The following is a 16,754-nucleotide window of genomic DNA, read 5'->3' on the forward strand; positions in this document are numbered from 1 at the left end:
GCTTTCTGAGAGGCAGAGGTTGACAACACGGGGCTTGGCCTCGGGGGAGATAGGGAGGGAGGCAGTGGGAAATTGAGGTTGTCCGTACCCGATGGTCCCAGTTTCTTTTCTTTTCTTTTCTTTTTTAAAGGTTTATTTATTTATCTATCTATTTATTTATTTATTTGACAGAGGGAGACATCGAGAGAGGGAACACAAGCAGGGGGAGCGGGAGAGGGAGAAGCAGGCTTTCCGCGGAGCAGGGAGCGTGATGCGGGGCTCGACCCCAGGACCCTGGGACCATGACCTGAGCCGAAGGCAGACGCTTAACGACTGAGCCACCCAGGCGCCCGTGGTCCCAGTTTCTTCGGAAAACAGGAGACGTGTGAGAGGAGGAAGGTGGACTCTTGGGCAGTCAGGAGAGGGGTTATTAGGGAACAGAGGAGCTGCCCTTGGTCCTGGTGGAGGGGACGCTCCCGAGGTGATGACAGCTCATGACAGGTCCTGGGTTAGGGTGCACAGAGGGGGGTGCCTTTGAGGGGTGAGGGGCCACCTGGTGATTCTGGCGGGAGCTCTTGGCCCACTCGCTGGAAGCCATAGCAGCGGCCATTTGGGAAGTGGGCTTCCCTAAGTGTGCCTGCCCTAGGAACAGGGGATGCTTCTAGGCTGGGTTCCCTTGACTTCTTACCTCTTTCTTGGTTACCCCAGCATAGGGAGGACTTTTGGCCCACAGCCCCTCTTCCCCTGCAGAGAGTAGTCCTTCCCTGCTTGGGGGCTCGGCTCCGGTAGCAGCCCCGTGACAGTCGTTGGGCCCACCGCTTCCGGCCCCTCGGGCTGCCCTGCCCCAGCACTTGGGCGGGGTGGTGTAGAGGCAGGACGTGCGTCCGGGGCGGCTGACATGCCCTCATTTGCTGCTGAGTCAGCAGTCCTGCCCTAGGAGTGGTGCTCCTGCAGGTACAAGTGGGTCCAGGAGTCCAGTGTGACGCCTTGGGGAAGAAGAGGTGCTCTCATGGAGCCTGTTGGGAGGCTCCCAGGGACTTGTCCTGGGGCCCAGACCCCTCTCTGGGGACTTTGTGATTGGAGCTAAGGGGCAGCCAGCTGCCTCCCTGCTCTGGGGGCACCTGTCCTGGCTCTTCACAGAGAAGCTGGCATTTTCTGGCCTCATCCTGCTGGGGCCTGCGGGGGGCAGGATGTTAGGGCCAGGTCAGCGTCAGCCGTGGTGCCAGGAGCCACCGTGGAGAGAAAGCTGGGGTGGTGCTCTGAGTCACGGCCCTGCTGCAGCTCGCTGGTTTGGCTGGGTGGGGACCCTGCTGAGCCCGATTCCTGTCTCACCCCAGAGAGCTCCAAGCTTCCGGCTGAGTCACAAGGAAGGGGAGAAGCTCTAGCTGAGGCAGGGGGCTGAGTTGTTCCCGCATCACTTCCCGCGGAGAGAGCCCCAGGCCCCCGGGGGGTGGGGGGGAGTGGGGCCCTGCAGGTCGCTCTGACGTGCCCCGTCCAGCGTGCCCTCTCCAAGGAGGCAGCCCCAGGCCAGCCCCTGTGCTACCTTCCTGGAGCCCCAGGGAAGCCACCAGCTCAGGCCTGCCCAGGGTGGATAGAAAGGTTTCATCCGCCTGGGAAAACCGGCCACAGCCTCAGGCAGACCAGTTTTCTCCCTACTGGCCCAACCCGCTGGGTAGAGGATGTGGAGGATGTGTGAGCAGCAGGGGCTGCCCAGGAGAGCACACGAGTTGCCCTCTCTGCCACACGGAGAGCAGCCTAGAAGCTAAGACTGCCCCCGAGGTGTGCTGACACCCCCTCCCAGTCACCTCTACACAAAAAGCAGCCCGGAGCAAACACACAAGCATGGACAGGCCTTGTGGTAGGGTGTGCAGATGCAGACGCGCGCACACGCACACACACATGCACAAACACACGCACGCACACGCCTCAGGCAGGGCCCACACAGATGTCTGTGCGGTGACTCTGGAGGTGACCCCAGGTACCTGGGCAGGAACGCCACTCAGAACACCGGGGGGCAGGATCCAGCTCAGGCGCACAGCACGTGCCTGCGACACCCGACTGGCGTCAGAGCGGATGCGCTCTGGCCAGGAGACCCCCGCGTGACCAGGTGCAGACCTGGGTTAGGAAAAGCCCTGCGTGAGTTTTTTTTAACCCTGAGGACGAGGGAGGCCCAGCTCCTCCAAACAGCCCTGCTCCGCTGGCAGCCCTCGCTGGGCTGGATTTTCCTGCAGGGCTTTTGGATTTTGTTTTTGATCCACTCAAGTGTTGATCGTGTGCCAGACCCCGTGCCAGCACTCGGCTAACGTGTGCAAAGTTGTTCGGAGTAAAGCTCTCGGTAAATGTGGGTTATTATGTACGTTGTTATTTACATACATAATCTAATTTCTTCTCATAACAACCCTATGAGGAAAGGTGCTATTATCCCCATTTTACAGATAAGGAAAGTGAGGCTCCAAGATGTTAAGTGGCTTGTCCTGGTGGCAAACAGCCAGTAAGTGACAGAGGCAGCGTTTGAGCCCAGGTCTCAGACTCCCGAGCCTGTATTCTTAATCTCTGTCTCGTCAAGACTCCCAGTTGGGAAGCCAGCCCCCCCGGCCGGGGGGTACCACAGGGGAGCAAGGCCCTCAGGACGCCATGGCTTTGGTCTGAGAGGCTCGGGGCAGGGGGACAAAGGGGGAGAATGCGCAGAAGGGGAATGTGTGGTGCCAGGGGCCCCTCTCCCCCTTCCGTCCCTTTGCCCTTGCCTTGACTGTACCTCCAGTATGACCGGAGGTGCGGAGCGGGTACCGGAGCCACTGACGCCCTGGCTGTCCTTCCAGCCTGGCTGTGCTCAGTCTACGTGACCCTCGGCGGTATTCCACTCCCTCCCAGGCCTGAGTAGGGCTGAGCTGCCCCCTGGATGGCACCTTATCTCCGACCTTCAGCATGTCTGTGTCTGGATGGATTCCAAGTGCGGCCTCCTGCCTAGACTTCCAGCCCACCCTGGGAAGATGCCCCTGCTGTGCGGGCAGATAAGCATTGGCAAGTTTGAGCCCGCCCTTGCTTTCGGAGACCCACGAAGGGGGTGTGGAAGGCGTTGGCCCGCGTCTCCAGGACTCCTCCTCGTGAGGCCGCTGGGGGCTGTATTTTCCCCATTATCCCTGGGATGTGTGTGAGACAGCCAAAGGTCAGTGACCCCGCGTGCACCACCCTCTAGAGGACCTACATGGTGCTCTTCAGAGGTTGCTCCGTGGGCCTCCCACTTGAGAATCACCTGGGAGCCGTCAGATGGCACGTTGTTAGGCCATCTCAGGTCGGCAGTGGCAGCACCCTGGGCAGGCCTGGCCCCGGACAGAGGTCAGGCCTTTTGGGCGATTTTGCTGCATCCTGCCGTTGACCGACCAGGGGTTCTTTGGGAAGGAGACCTCTTAAGCCAGCCTTCCCCCACAGCTGCTTTTGTGCTGTGGGGCTTTGTGTAAGTTGCCTGGTCTCTCTAAAGTTTGGTTTCTTCTTCTGTAAGGCTTTGTAAGCCCTTGTAGGGCAGTCATTGGCCTGCAGGGGTTAATACCTGCGTATGTGCCCTGCTGCGCCCTCCCAGGTGTGAACCTGTGCTGGCCGGTGGGAGGGGTCTCTTCAGGGGGTTGCCTTCCTAGGAGCAGAGCATGAAAAGGTCAGTCTGCTTGTTCCAAAAGGTCATCAGCACACAGTGCAAGCAACACGATTGGGCCCCATTGTGTTTGGAAATTTTGTGGTTGACAGAAGTGGGGGATTAGAACTAGAAACTTTCTTCGGGCTTCCCAGCATGTAGAGTGCTGATAGGTGGTGAGGAGTTGGGAACTGGGAGCAGAAGACCTAGAGTCTCATGCAGTTCTGGACTTAATAGCTCAAAGAGAGGGGCGCCTGGGTGGCTCAGTCGGTTAAGCGACTGCCTTCGGCTCAGGTCATGATCCTGGAGTCCCGGGATCGAGTCCCGCATCGGGCTCCCTGCTCGGCGGGGAGTCTGCTTCTCCCTCGGACCCTCCCCCGTCTCATGCTCGCTCTCTCTATCTCATTCTCTCTCTCAAATAAATAAATAAAATCTTTAAAAAAAAAAATAGCTCAAAGAGAGGCCTCGACTGCTCCGGACCATAGCTGTTCTATGGTTTCAGTACCGCAGTTTGGGCTCCGGATGTGAGGCGTGACTTTCCCCCATCAATTCCCAGTGCCCCCCCCCCTCCAAGTTCTGACTTTGCTTCTAGAGCATGACAAGACTCCCAGCTGCAGAACCACACACGTCCCCCCATTGATTGCTCCACTGGTCACCTTGCGTCCTCACCTTCCCTCACCAGGAGATATCGTGGGCAGCGGCCTTGGGAGCTCTGTCATCCTGTTTGCTGGTGGGATGCTGTCCATCCCATGTCCCATTGGCTTTGCTAGGATGTCCCACCTGAGGGCTTCCTTCAGCATCAGTGGCTAGGCAAAAGGCTTAGCTTCTCCAGAATGGCTGCCACGTGTTCCTTCTCTTGGACAGCAAGAACAGGGTCACTTTATTTCCCTTTTCTCCTCAGCCACCAGGAGGCTCGGCATTAAATGCACAACCCATCTCTAGTAGCTGCGTGAAGATCTCTTCTGACCTGCCTGTGTGACTATGCCCTTACTCTCTGGTTTAGGCCTTTTCCTTGGATTTGTGGTTTTGGTTTTTTTCCCTCTGTTCTTGATTTTAGTGTTTATGTTTCACTACGTTCTTTTCTTTGTTTTCTTGCCCTTTGTGGAACCAGGCCGGGGGTACGTAAAAACACTCACCATGTAAAAGCACAAGAAGCTGTCTTCACAAGTGCTTTGTTGGCATGTTGCTCCTTTTGCTCCCTCAGCTTCATGAGACCGTGTCTGTTTGCGTGGCCATTATCTATTGGTCAGATAGGAGATACCTGAGGCCGGGCAGGGTGGCTCATTTCTGCTTGTTTTTCTTTTCTTATCAGCTGCTTCGAATTTTTTAAATAATTTCTCTTCAAACCCATTAGTCGCTCAAGGCACAGACGGTACCCTGGTTGGACAGATATGTGCGTTTCTTTCTTTTTTTTTCCTTCTATTTCTTTTGCATCACACAAGAGTCACCTGTTAATTATAGAATCCAAACATGGTAAGTAAAAAGGAAAAAAAAATGACCTATACTCCCACCAGGGATACCAATTTTCAGCATTTTGTGATTCATCCTCCTGGATTTATTCCCCCCCCCCTTTTTTTTCCTTTTTCTGTTTATACTTTTCCCACAAAAAATAAGATCTAACTAGACATACTGTTTTCTTTTGTTTTTTTTCCTTTAAGATTTTATTTATTTATTTGACAGAAAGAGAGCACAAGCAGGGGGAGCGGCAGGGAGAGGGAGAAGCAGACTCCCCGCTGAGCAGGGAGCCTGATGTAGGGCTTGATCCCAGGACCCTGGGATCATGACCTGAGCTGAAGGCAGACGCTTAACCCACTGAGCCACCCAGGCGCCCCTAGACACTGTTTTATAACCATCTTCACTTGGTGGTAATTAGAATCTTCCCTGTTATTATGGAATTTAAAACAATGAAAGGTATTTCAAGTTTATATCCAGGATACATGCACATAATTCGTTTTTAAGGGTGAAAGTACTTACTGTGAAAAGTGACCAGTGCCTCTGTCATCCCCGGCCCCAGGCCTGGGTAAAGGGACGGCTTTTAAATCAGACTTTTTGTTAGTACAGTGGTTTCGTCCATATACTTAAGTAAAATGCTTGCACTACTACTATTGCTTGGCTTACTTGATTTACTGATTTGCTGCCGAGAAAAAGAGGGCTTTCCATCACTTCTATCAGCCTTCCCCACCTCCTGCAGACATTTTTCTACCACTATATTGGGTTGCCTCTGTAATTTAAAATATTATCCTGAGGGGTGCCTGGCTGGCTCGGTTGGTAGAGCATGTGACTCTTGATCTTGGGGTCATGAGTTCAGGCCCCACGTTGGGGGTAGAGATTACTAAAAAAATAAACTTAAAAAAAAATTTTTTTTATACTTAAACCTCAGTTTCTTATTCCATTAACCACTGACAATATCTTGTGGCCCTTTTTGCTCTCCCAAGGAGATAGAGACTCCATTTTTTCCTCAACAACCCTGGTACCCAGCATCACAGCATCTCTCTGTTGTACATTGAGGTCAAGGTTGGTAACAGTTTGCGTTCTGTTTTATAACCGTAAATCTTCGATGAGTGACTGTGAGCTGGTACTGCGAGGTAAAGACCAGCGCCCCGCATTTGCTTCCCTTAGGCCATCGGAAATCTTTTGCTGCGGGACCAGGGTGGGGTGGGCTGTCCTTACAGGTCCTTCTCCTTGGATCTGATGCTACTCAAGGAGGGTGTTAAATGTCCTTTCTTTTCTTTTATTCTCTTACATGCTCAAAACCCACCACTTTATATTTTAGTTTGCTTCATATTTGACCCTGTTTTCCGTGTTTCATTTTGTTTGCTTGTTTTCCTGGTGTTTCTAATACTCCCTCATCTTTACCGACTGCATCATATCCCACCGAGTGCAGCGTTAATGCCATCTTTTCCTCTCGTCCCCTATGGTTGGGGTTGTTGCCCATTTCTCACTCATGTGAACGGCGCTCTAATAAATGTTCTTTTACATTCATCTTTGTACATTTGTTTCTGACAATGTCTGAGAGCCCAGGAAGGCTGTTCCCCTTTCAGCCTCGTCTGCCCGTCCCCAGCTCCTTGCCGTGCGCTGCCTTCCTCACTTCCCTTCACATCGGCCTGTCCTCGAGGTTGGTGGGAGACGTGTCTCCTGGGAGGCATGGGCCCCAGGGAATGTCCGTCTTCCTCTCCCCAGGCTCCCAAAAGCGGCCATTCCTCAGATTTGGAGCGGAAAACGTCTCCAACTACACGGCCCTTCTGCTGAGCAGGGATGGCAAGACTCTGTATGTGGGCGCCCGAGAGGCCCTCTTCGCTCTCAACACCAGCACCAGCTTCCTGCCTGGCGGAGTGTACCAGGAGGTGAGAAGGTGCCTGGGGCTGGCTAGGCTGGGCAGAGGATGGCAGAGGGGCAGATGGTTGGAAAGACCGACCTTCTGGGTGTGAAGATGCTGCAAATGGGAGAAGAGGGGCCGGGCACACCCCCCATTCGCATATGCACACTCCCCTTCTCCCGTTCTGCAGCTGCCGTGGAGCGCAGATGCCGAGAGGAGACAGCAGTGCAGCTTCAAGGGCAAGGACCCGCAGGTGAGCTAGCACCTGGAGGCCGCTCGGGCCGAGGGAGAGATGGAGAGAGGTGCACCGGACCCAACGTGGAGGCAGGATGTGGGAGCGGTGTAGCCAGCTGCGGCTTCAGAGATGGCCACACCTGCGTTTGGCCCTATGCTTAACTATCTCTGTGACCTGGGACAAGTAGATTGACCTCTCTGAGCCTTAGTGTCCCCACTTATAAAATGGGGATAATGATGCCTGTCTCACAGGACTTGGGGTGAGGATTCAGTGAGCTAATACGTGTAGGGCACCTGGCACCTAATCAGAACCAAATAAAGTCGGTTTCCAGCAAGAGCAGTGACTGGGTATCCTCCTGCGGATGGGGCGCTAGAGCAGGTCTGACCGATCCTGGTGTGGTTCTGGCCAGACCACAGGGTGTGGGGGTCTGGTCCAGCCCCCCTGGAGAGTGTTCTGCTGGAGAGTGTGGAGCACTCTCCACTGTTCGCGGAGACCTCTTTTTTTTTTAAAAGATTTTATTTATTTATTAGAGAGAGAGAGAGCGCACATGCGAGGGGGGAGGGTCAGAGGGAGAAGCAGACTCCCCGCTGAGCAGGGAGCCCGATGCGGGACTCGATCCCGGGACTCCAGGATCATGACCTGAGCCGAAGGCAGTCGCTTAACCAACTGAGCCACCCAGGCGCCCTCCCGGAGACCTGTTGTCCTGCGTGTAGCAGGAGGCGGCTGAGGTGAAGGCAAAAGAGCCCCAGACTTGGGGTCAGACGCAGGTTCGAGTCCTGACTGCCCCTGACCTCTTAATGGACAAACGTTTATCAAGCACGTGCTCTGTGCTCAAGTCCTTCTAGACACTGGCAATACAGTTGTGAAAAAGAAGAAAGAACAACAGGCCAAACACAGCCACTTGAGCAGGTAGTCAGGCCACACCTCATTAAGGAAGTGACATTTGCGTCAGGACTAGACGTTGCTGAGGGAGTTGGCCATGGGATACCTGGAGAACGGGCAGGACGGGACTGACCCTGAGCAAGGTGTTTGGGGAACCCCCAGAGGGCCGGGCAGGGGAGCGCCATGGTTGGCATGTGTGTTAAAAGGGTCGCTCTGGCTGCCGTGACGGAGCGTGGCCTCTGTGGGGACAGAGGTGGGGAGCCCAGTGAGGGGGACCAGACCAGGGTGGCACCGGTGAAGGGTGTGAGAAATGGTCAGGTTCCGGATGTAGTTTAAAGATGGGCCCACCAGGACTTCCTGACAGGAAATGGGGGATGTGTGAGAGAGGAGTCAGGGCTGACCTCCAGGTTTGGAGCGTGAGCAGCTGAAAGGGGAAAGGTCTCAGAGGAAAAAGTTTTGGGCAAACAAACAGATGCTTGGTTGGAGATACCGCTAGACACCCTTGCAGAGGCGATCCATGAGTCTGGGGTCCGGGGTCCTGCTCTGGGCTGTGGCTTACCTCACCAGGCAGGTGGGGAGGACCAGAGATTTTCACTGAGGTTCTGAAAAAGACCTTCAGGGGGCAAAGACCACCTAAGGGGAGGGGTTCCGTGCCTTCACTCCCAGACTGAAAGGAAGTTTCCGGAACGCAGAACTAGCTGCGCCCCCAGGCCCCCCTCCAGAGTGCACACGCTCCTTGGTCCTCAGTGTACTCTGCCCCAGGACACTGCTGGCTTCTCATTTGCCCTGGGATATGAGCAGCTCCAGAGAGCAGAAGCTTTCCGCACGCACCCTGCACACACTGGTGGTGAGGGCTTGGCAGTGCCCCCTGGTGGCGTGCTTGGGCCTGACATCCTCCTCCCTCGTTCCCCAGCGCGACTGTCAAAACTACATCAAGATCCTCCTGCCACTCAACAGTACTCACCTGTTCACCTGCGGCACGGCGGCCTTCAGCCCTGTGTGCACCTACATCGTGAGTGCCCCTCTCTGCCCAGGCTCGCCTGGGGCTGGCCTGGGAGCCGCCCCTCTCTCTGCACCAGGCGCTGTTCCCCAGCACTGATCCCGGGCCCAGGGCAGGGCCCAGGGCGCAGCATCTAGGGAGCAGTGGGTCTGAGAGCCCTGAGGCCCAGCCCCAGATCTGGTGGCCGGGTTGGCTGGCAGGGGGGTGGGGGGCGGGGGGCGGAGAGGGGTGCAAGAGAACACCCCCGGGCACAAAGGTCCTGGCCAGCCCAGGACTCACACCCTCTCTTGCTTCCTCGAGCTCTCCGTTCCACAGCCCACCTCCTGCCCTCACTCGGTTCCACAGCCCACCTCCTCCACCCCTCCTCACACACACTCACTCCTGGTTTCTGTTTTACCCACACCTTAGCAGGGGGTGGCATTCTGAGGCAGTGGGTTGGAGCACCGCCTTTGGAGTCAGACACACTGGGTTTGAATCATGTTGCCACCCTTTCTGAGTCCTGTCGTGTCTCTCCGGTGGTCACTGGGACTAGTAATGCCCACCATAGAGGGTCCCTGCCAGATGGCGCCCACAACTGCACCCTGGGTGCAGAGATGACCTCCCCTCTCGCCCCCCCACAGAGCAGCCTTCTCTGGCACACCCCCCTCCTTTCCCTCCAAGCCCACACATTTCCTGGCGTGCCCCTGACCTCTTCCATCTGCTTCCCTGCAGAATGTGGAGAACTTCACTTTGGCACAGGACGAGGTGGGGCACATCCTCCTGGAAGATGGCAAGGGCCGTTGTCCCTTTGACCCCAATTTCAAGTCCACGGCCCTGATGGTTGGTGAGTGTTGGGGACAGAGTGGCAGCATGAGTTCAGCAAGGCTCCGTGTGGGGGTGGGAAGGTGGGCAGCCTAGGTCCCAGGCCTGAGCTGGTGGTGGGTCCCCGCCATGCTGAGTCCCAGGGGGCACAGAGTGACCCTTGGCTGCCCTTGGGTTTGGCTTTTCCCAGATCCCACTCCCTTCCCTGTCCACCTCAAGTGAGATAGGCAATGCTGGGGTCACTCAGGGCCCTGTGCTGAGGGGCCATTCCCATGGGAATGTTCTCTTGGCAGATGGTGAGCTCTATACCGGAACAGTCAGCAGCTTCCAAGGGAATGACCCGGCCATCTCCCGGAGCCAAAGCCTCCGCCCCACCAAGACCGAGAGCTCCCTCAACTGGCTCCAAGGTGAAATCCTCCCCACACACCCAGTGGGCAGTCCCCAGAGCCCAGGGAGGGGCACGCTCTCCCCTCAGGGCCAGGCCAAGAACAATCTCTCTCCTGTCTGGGATTCCCAGGCTGACTACACCCCCCATTGGTCCCACAGACCCAGCGTTTGTGGCCTCGGCCTATATTCCCGAGAGCCTGGGCAGCTTGGAAGGAGACGATGACAAGATCTACTTCTTCTTCAGCGAGACCGGCCAGGAGTTTGAGTTCTTTGAGAACACAATCGTGTCCCGCATCGCCCGCATCTGCAAGGTGAGGGGGCCGGGCTGCCCCAGAGACCCCGAAGGCTCCCCCGGTACAGGATCAGGAAACACCAGGAGGCCTCTTCTGTCCTCCAGGAGGAGCAGCTTGGCTAACTGCTTTTCTCTCTGTCCTTTTAAGCTCTCGTGTTTTTTCCTGTTTAAGAAAATGCGAAAGTACAGAAAAGTACACGCAGAAATCACGTACAATATAAAGAGGCAGGGTAGAATCACGACAAAGAGCAGAGACTCAAGCCAGGCTGCTTCAGTTCCGACCCCACCGGTCCTGTGACCTTGGGCAAGTCCCGTGCCCTCTCAGTTAGCGTCCCCATCTGTTCAGTGGGCATGATAATACCTGCCTCAGAGTTGTGTGGGCTAAATCCATCCCCAGAAAGCTTTTAGGAGTGTGGTAGGCAAAAACTAAATGTTGACTGTTAGTGTCGGCATCCTCCTGTTGCACCACAGATGATTAGAACATTCCTTGATGATCTATTTCCTTTTTTTGGAGTATGTGTAAATAGGTAGGTATTTATAGTATTAAAAAACTATTTACAAGCAAGAGTTCTGCAGTGTGGGTATTCAGGTTCCCTGCTCTTGGGGAATCATGACCTCCTTCCCTGTGTGTAGGCAGGCTCCCATCTGTCCGTTTCCGGGTACTCTGCAGTAAGAAGGGCACCCTCGTTTACTTGGCCAGCCTCCTGGTGATGGGACCTGGACCCCGCCTTCATGTCTTCCTGATTCTAAGTGGAACTCCGCCCTGGCTGTGGCTTGCCCCGCCAGGTGTCTGTGTAGCTACCACTGGGGAGGGCCCGCAAGGAGCCCCAGGTTCCCCCCCGGCGGCCCGTGTGTACGCCCAGCCTCTCTCTCCCTCCCCCAGGGGGACGAGGGCGGTGAGCGGGTCCTGCAGCAGCGCTGGACGTCCTTCCTGAAGGCCCAGCTGCTATGCTCGCGGCCAGACGACGGCTTCCCATTCAATGTGCTGCAGGATGTCTTCACGCTGAGCCCCAGCCCGCAGGACTGGCATGACACCCTGTTCTATGGGGTCTTCACATCCCAGTGGTACAGACCCCCGGGACCTAACTGGAGATGGGAGGGTGGGGGATGCCTGTGACTGGGGCCCAAGATCTGGCTGCATCCCGCGCCCCAGGGCTCCTGGGTTCATCCAGCTACTTCCTTTGTAGGCACAGGGGGACCACAGAGGGCTCTGCCGTCTGCGTCTTCACCATGAAGGACGTGCAGAATGCCTTCAATGGCCTCTACAAGGAGGTGAACCGTGAGACACAGCAGTGGTACACGGTGACCCACCCAGTACCCACACCCCGGCCCGGAGCGGTGAGTACTGGCTGCTGACAAGATGGCTCCCCACGCCCTGCTGGCTTCTCTGAGTCTGTTTTCTCATCTTGAAAGTGGGGACCAAAGCCCAGGCCTGCTTGTTTTACTGGGTTGGATGTGGCTATGAATGTTGGAATGGCTGAAACCTGCCTCAGGGTGAGCCAGTGTGCTCCCATCCCAGCGCTTAAGTGTGCGCTCTTGTCATTGTCCCTTCGTTTGTGCCTCCCCTACTCAGCTGTGGGCTCCTTATCTAGTGAGTGACTGAGTGGCTTGGCCATGGGGACATCTTCCTTCTGTCCTTCCAGCCTCATAGACTCCCTCCCAAAGCAGACCTTGAAACAAGGATATGAGTGTCGGCAGTTGATGTGGGAGGTGACTCCAGGAAGCACCATGAGGGAACAGGAAAGTGAGAGGGGGGAGCAGAGCCAAGGAAGAGTGTCACTGAGCTGTTCCCCTCATGGGCATCTGGGCCTTACTTCCCTGGGGCCCCGAGAGAGCACCTTCTGACCCTGCACTAGGAAACCCGGCCAGCCAGGGCTTCCTTCGAGCCTGGCGAAAGGAGCATGAAGGGTGGTCATGCTTCTTGAGGCCTGGGTGAGGGTGAAGGGCCTGGGCGGGAAGGGGGAACCCTGCCAGCCAGGGCCCCTGGGTGCCCCATATCCAGGCTTTGCCCTTGGGCCTCCAGATCAGTGTGTTGGCTCCATGCAGAGCCAAGTGATGGGCCATGGCTTCTGAGGGGTGGGCAGATACCCGTCCTGTCCGCTGGGGAGGCAGGGCCGGCAGTCCTGGCCGCGTCTTCAGGCTGCCCCTCCTGCGTGCTGCCTTAAGCGGCACTCCGTCTCACGCCGCCACCTCTTCCTTCAGTGCATCACCAACAGTGCCCGGGAGAGGAAGATCACCTCATCCCTGCAACTCCCAGACCGTGTGCTGAACTTCCTCAAGGACCACTTCCTGATGGACGGGCAGGTCCGCAGCCACCTGCTGCTGCTGCAGCCCCGGGCCCGCTACCAGCGTGTGGCCGTCCACCGTGTGCCTGGCCTGCACCGCACCTATGACGTGCTCTTCCTGGGCACTGGTGAGTGCCGACAGCAGGGCAGGTTCGGGGTAGAGGAGCCCCGGCTGTTGGGATATGGGTCTGAGTGCCGTCCATGTTCCAGGTGATGGCCGGCTGCACAAGGCGGTGGCCGTGGGCTCCAGGGTGCACATCATTGAGGAGCTCCAGATCTTTCCAGCAGGACAGCCCATCCAGAACCTGCTCCTGGACGCCGACAGGGTGAGCTGGAGGAGGAGCCCAGGGGAGCGTGCTCGGCTGCCCCTCTGCTATGGACAGGCGGGCCCCAGCCAGCTTTTCCTCCCTGGCACCAGCAGGATGGAAAGATCCAGGCTCATGGCATAAGGCAGCAGAAAGCGGGGTGCCCGGGAGCACGAGAGGAGGCTCCTTGGGGAGTGGCCGGGTGCGGCTGTGGGTGGTGGCCCTGGCTTCCCGCTCCTGCCTCTCATCCCCGTGTCTGCGTCCGTACAGGGTCTGCTCTACGCCGCCTCCTCCCCTGGCGTGGTCCAGGTGCCCGTCGCCAACTGCAGCCTGTACCAGAGCTGTGGGGACTGCGTCCTCGCCCGGGACCCCTACTGTGCTTGGAGCAGTTCTAGATGCACACACATCAGCCTCTACCAGCCTGAGACAGCCTCCAGGTGAGAGCTCCTGCCGGCCCTTCCCACCTGGCCATCCCTGTGCCCTTGGCCTCAGAGCACCTTCCCTAGGCCCTCTGTAGACTCCCCAGGCAGCCTCCTTTTTGTGTCCACGGTCAGCGTGACTAGGAACTGACTCCCGTTCTGACTCTCTAAAGTGTTCTGGTTTGGGCCATAAATGATGTTTGCCTTACCCATCTGTAGAGCTGGGGACCTCATTCGGTAAAGTACGAAGTGTCACGGCTCTGCAAAGCTTTGCAGGAGATTGTGGATTGGCGTGTGAACGTGTTTAACAAAAAAATAGGAGCTATGTGACAATCCATTAACAAACCCATTGAAAATCGCTTTCAGAAGCATGAAATTGGGTTGTAAGATGTTCGTATAGAAAACTTGAGAAGTAGAGGTAAAACAAAAACTATTCCGAATCCCACCACCTAGAGGGAATTGCAGTGAGATTTTGATATATACCCTCCCAGGTTTTTATATATATATCTGTGTGTGATAAACAAAAATACGTGTATTTTAAATAAAAATGGCATCTGTCCCATTCGTAGTGTCGTTGCTTCTACACACAGACCTGGTGCCAGCTTTATATTTCAAAGAATCCCATTTGAGCACACGCGTGTGCACCTGGAAGGACACGCCCAAACTGCCACCTGTCACGATCACCACCGGCTGGTAGACTGTGTTTGACTCCTGTAGTGTTTTCAGCGTTTGTACTTGGTTGAGTTTTTTAGGTTTTGTGAGTGTATCACGAATTACTTTTATTCTTTATTATGTTTTATTAAGCAAGTGCGTGCATGTGCATTGCTTTAAAAGAGGCAGAGACATGCGTATAGATTCAGCCGTCCTTCCAGAAAGGTCCGTAGTGCTCTTGTAGTGCAGGGAAGTATTGTAGTGAATTGTATTTGAAATAAATACTGTGTAGACAGAGGAGATGCTGGTTCAGACCCTGCAGGGCAGTCAGCTTGGGGAAACCACCTGCCTTTTACTCCGGCTTTGGGCCTGGCACACCCGGGGCCCCAGGCCCTTGCGGGGCTGCAGGGCCAGAGAAGCGCCATGTGCTGCACTGGGGATGGGACCAAGCGGGTGCATGGTGGTTTCCTGGCCTCTCTCTGACGCTCTCTGGTCCTCAGGCCATGGATCCAGGACATTGAGGGGGCTAACACCAGGGATCTCTGCAACAGTTCCTCACCTGGGCCCCGGTCTTCTGTACTAACAGGTAAGTCGCCCTGAGAAGGGTTGGAGCTGAGGTGGGGGCCGGGTCTGCTGAGAAGGCCCCTGCAGGCAGTGGTGGGTATAAATGCCTTTCCTCATGTCCTCGTCCCAGACTCCGAGTCGCCAGAGTTGCGCATCGTGGCACAAGGAGTGCAGTCCCAAGAGAGGTGGGGCAAGCCTGGGGCTCCTGTGGATGCCGGTCCCCCCGCCCGTTACCCTGGGCCCCTTCTCTCATCTGTCCATAGGTGAGAAGCGATGTGAGCAAGTCTACTTCCAGCCCAACACGGTGAACACCTTGGCCTGCCCCCTCCTCTCCAACCTAGCCACCCGGCTCTGGCTACACAATGGTCTCCCGGTCAATGCCTCAGCCTCCTGCCGTGTGTTGCCCACTGGGGACCTGCTGCTGGTGGGCAGCCAGCAGGAACTGGGGGTATTCCAGTGCTGGTCCCTGGAGGAGGGCTTCCGGCAGCTGGTGGCCTGTTACTACCCAAAGGTGGTGGACGACATGCTGGCCGACCGAGCCGACCGGAGCGGCAGCATCCCCGTCGTCATCAGCACGTCCCGGGTGAGCGCACCAGCGGGCGGCAAGGCCAGCTGGGGTGTAGACAAGTCCTACTGGACCGAGTTCCTGGTGATGTGCACGCTGTTTGTGTTCGCCGTGGTGCTCTTCATTTTATTCTTCCTCTATCGGCACCGGGGTGGCATGAAAGTCTTTCTGAAGCAGGGCGAGTGTGCCAGTGTGCACCCCAAGGCCCGCCCCGTGGCGCTGCCACCTGAGACCCGGCCGCTTAATGGCGTAGGCCCCCCTAGCACCCCACTCGACCACCGAGGCTACCAGGCCCTGTCAGATAGCTCCCCGGCACCCCGCATCTTCACTGAGTCAGAGAAGCGGCCGCTCAGCATCCAGGACAGCTTTGTGGAGGTGTCCCCGGTGTGCCCCCGGCCCCGGGTCCGCCTGGGCTCTGAGATCCGGGACTCCGTGGTGTGAGAGCACGCTTCTCGAGGAGTCCACCCTGGCCTCCGAGGCCGTGAGTGCTCAGAGGGGGCCAGCCGGACCTCTGCGCCTCAGGGAACATGACCGTGGCGCCCCGGGGTCGGGGCTGATGGAGCCCGCCGGCCTGCTGCTCCTCCGCCAAGTAGCACGGCCCCCTCCGACCGACCAACCGCCGTGGCCCAGGAGGACCCAGTTGCAGATGGGGGCCTGCCTGGATGGGCAGAACAGTGCTCCTTGTGTAAAACTGAGCCCTTTGTTTAAAAACAATTGCAAATGTGAAGTGGTTGAGAAGCACGACACATCACAGAGCTCCCTGTGTGCGAACAGCCCCGCCGCGGGGCCTCAGGGGCATGGCCGACTCACCCAGAGTGCTTGAGACAGCGCTGGCCGTCCCCACCAGCTGGTCTCTTCCACCTTCTGCCTTACCCTGCGGCCACCGGCCGCCCCTCGTCTCTGCAGAAGCAGGGGCCGGCTTGGGCTCCGTGGGTCCTGCCTTGCCAGCTGGCCGACTTATTACAGCCATCATCCCGTCACCTCAGGGACCCGAGGGCCATGCTGCCACTGCAGCTGTCACGAGGCCTTGGGCTCAGACTCACCTGCTGGACCTTTCGGGCCTGTATCAGGCTGTGGCCACGTGCGAGAGGGGCAGCGTGAGCCCAGGAGAGAGTTTAGGACGATGGACGCCTTTCCATCGAAGTCAAGGAAGGGACTGTTGCCTGCCTTCCTCCATCCCAGCCTTCAAATCCCACATCCACCCCGGGCTCCTCCCCAGAGCCCCGCCCCCGGTTCATCCCCTCCACCTTGCCTGCTCCCCCTCTAAGGGGTGTTGATACTGCCCTATACAGGAACCCCGAGTTTATGTGGGTTTTATATTTTTTTTAATAAGAGGCACTTTACTTTTTTTTTTTTTAAATAAAATCTAAATAACAGAAACGGAACCATGGCCCTTCCTCCCAAAAGACTGTTCCTTTTTTGAGGTTGGCCCAGTTCTCTGAGTTTCG

General features: G+C 56.8%; 1 protein-coding gene across 5 annotated transcripts in view; it reads left to right on the forward strand.

Moving 5' to 3' along the window:
• SEMA4B (semaphorin 4B) overlaps window positions 1-16,691 on the forward strand; it is a 36,661-nt gene extending 19,970 nt beyond the window's left edge. For all 5 annotated transcript variants that reach the window (XM_027569223.1, XM_027569222.1, XM_027569221.1 and 2 more), the window contains 13 exons: window positions 6,785-6,948; window positions 7,111-7,173; window positions 8,951-9,049; window positions 9,749-9,860; window positions 10,132-10,245; window positions 10,385-10,536; window positions 11,401-11,582; window positions 11,705-11,855; window positions 12,720-12,930; window positions 13,013-13,128; window positions 13,378-13,544; window positions 14,678-14,763; window positions 15,005-16,691. In XM_027569223.1, coding sequence (XP_027425024.1) covers window positions 6,785-6,948; window positions 7,111-7,173; window positions 8,951-9,049; window positions 9,749-9,860; window positions 10,132-10,245; window positions 10,385-10,536; window positions 11,401-11,582; window positions 11,705-11,855; window positions 12,720-12,930; window positions 13,013-13,128; window positions 13,378-13,544; window positions 14,678-14,763; window positions 15,005-15,747 — 2,360 coding nt within the window. In that variant the 3' untranslated portion in view covers window positions 15,748-16,691. The remainder of the gene's footprint in view (window positions 1-6,784; window positions 6,949-7,110; window positions 7,174-8,950; window positions 9,050-9,748; window positions 9,861-10,131; window positions 10,246-10,384; window positions 10,537-11,400; window positions 11,583-11,704; window positions 11,856-12,719; window positions 12,931-13,012; window positions 13,129-13,377; window positions 13,545-14,677; window positions 14,764-15,004) is intronic.
• The last annotated feature ends 63 nt before the right edge of the window (window positions 16,692-16,754 follow it).

This window comes from Zalophus californianus, chromosome 6 (assembly GCF_009762305.2).
Source record: "Zalophus californianus isolate mZalCal1 chromosome 6, mZalCal1.pri.v2, whole genome shotgun sequence".
Lineage (NCBI taxonomy): Eukaryota > Metazoa > Chordata > Mammalia > Carnivora > Otariidae > Zalophus > Zalophus californianus.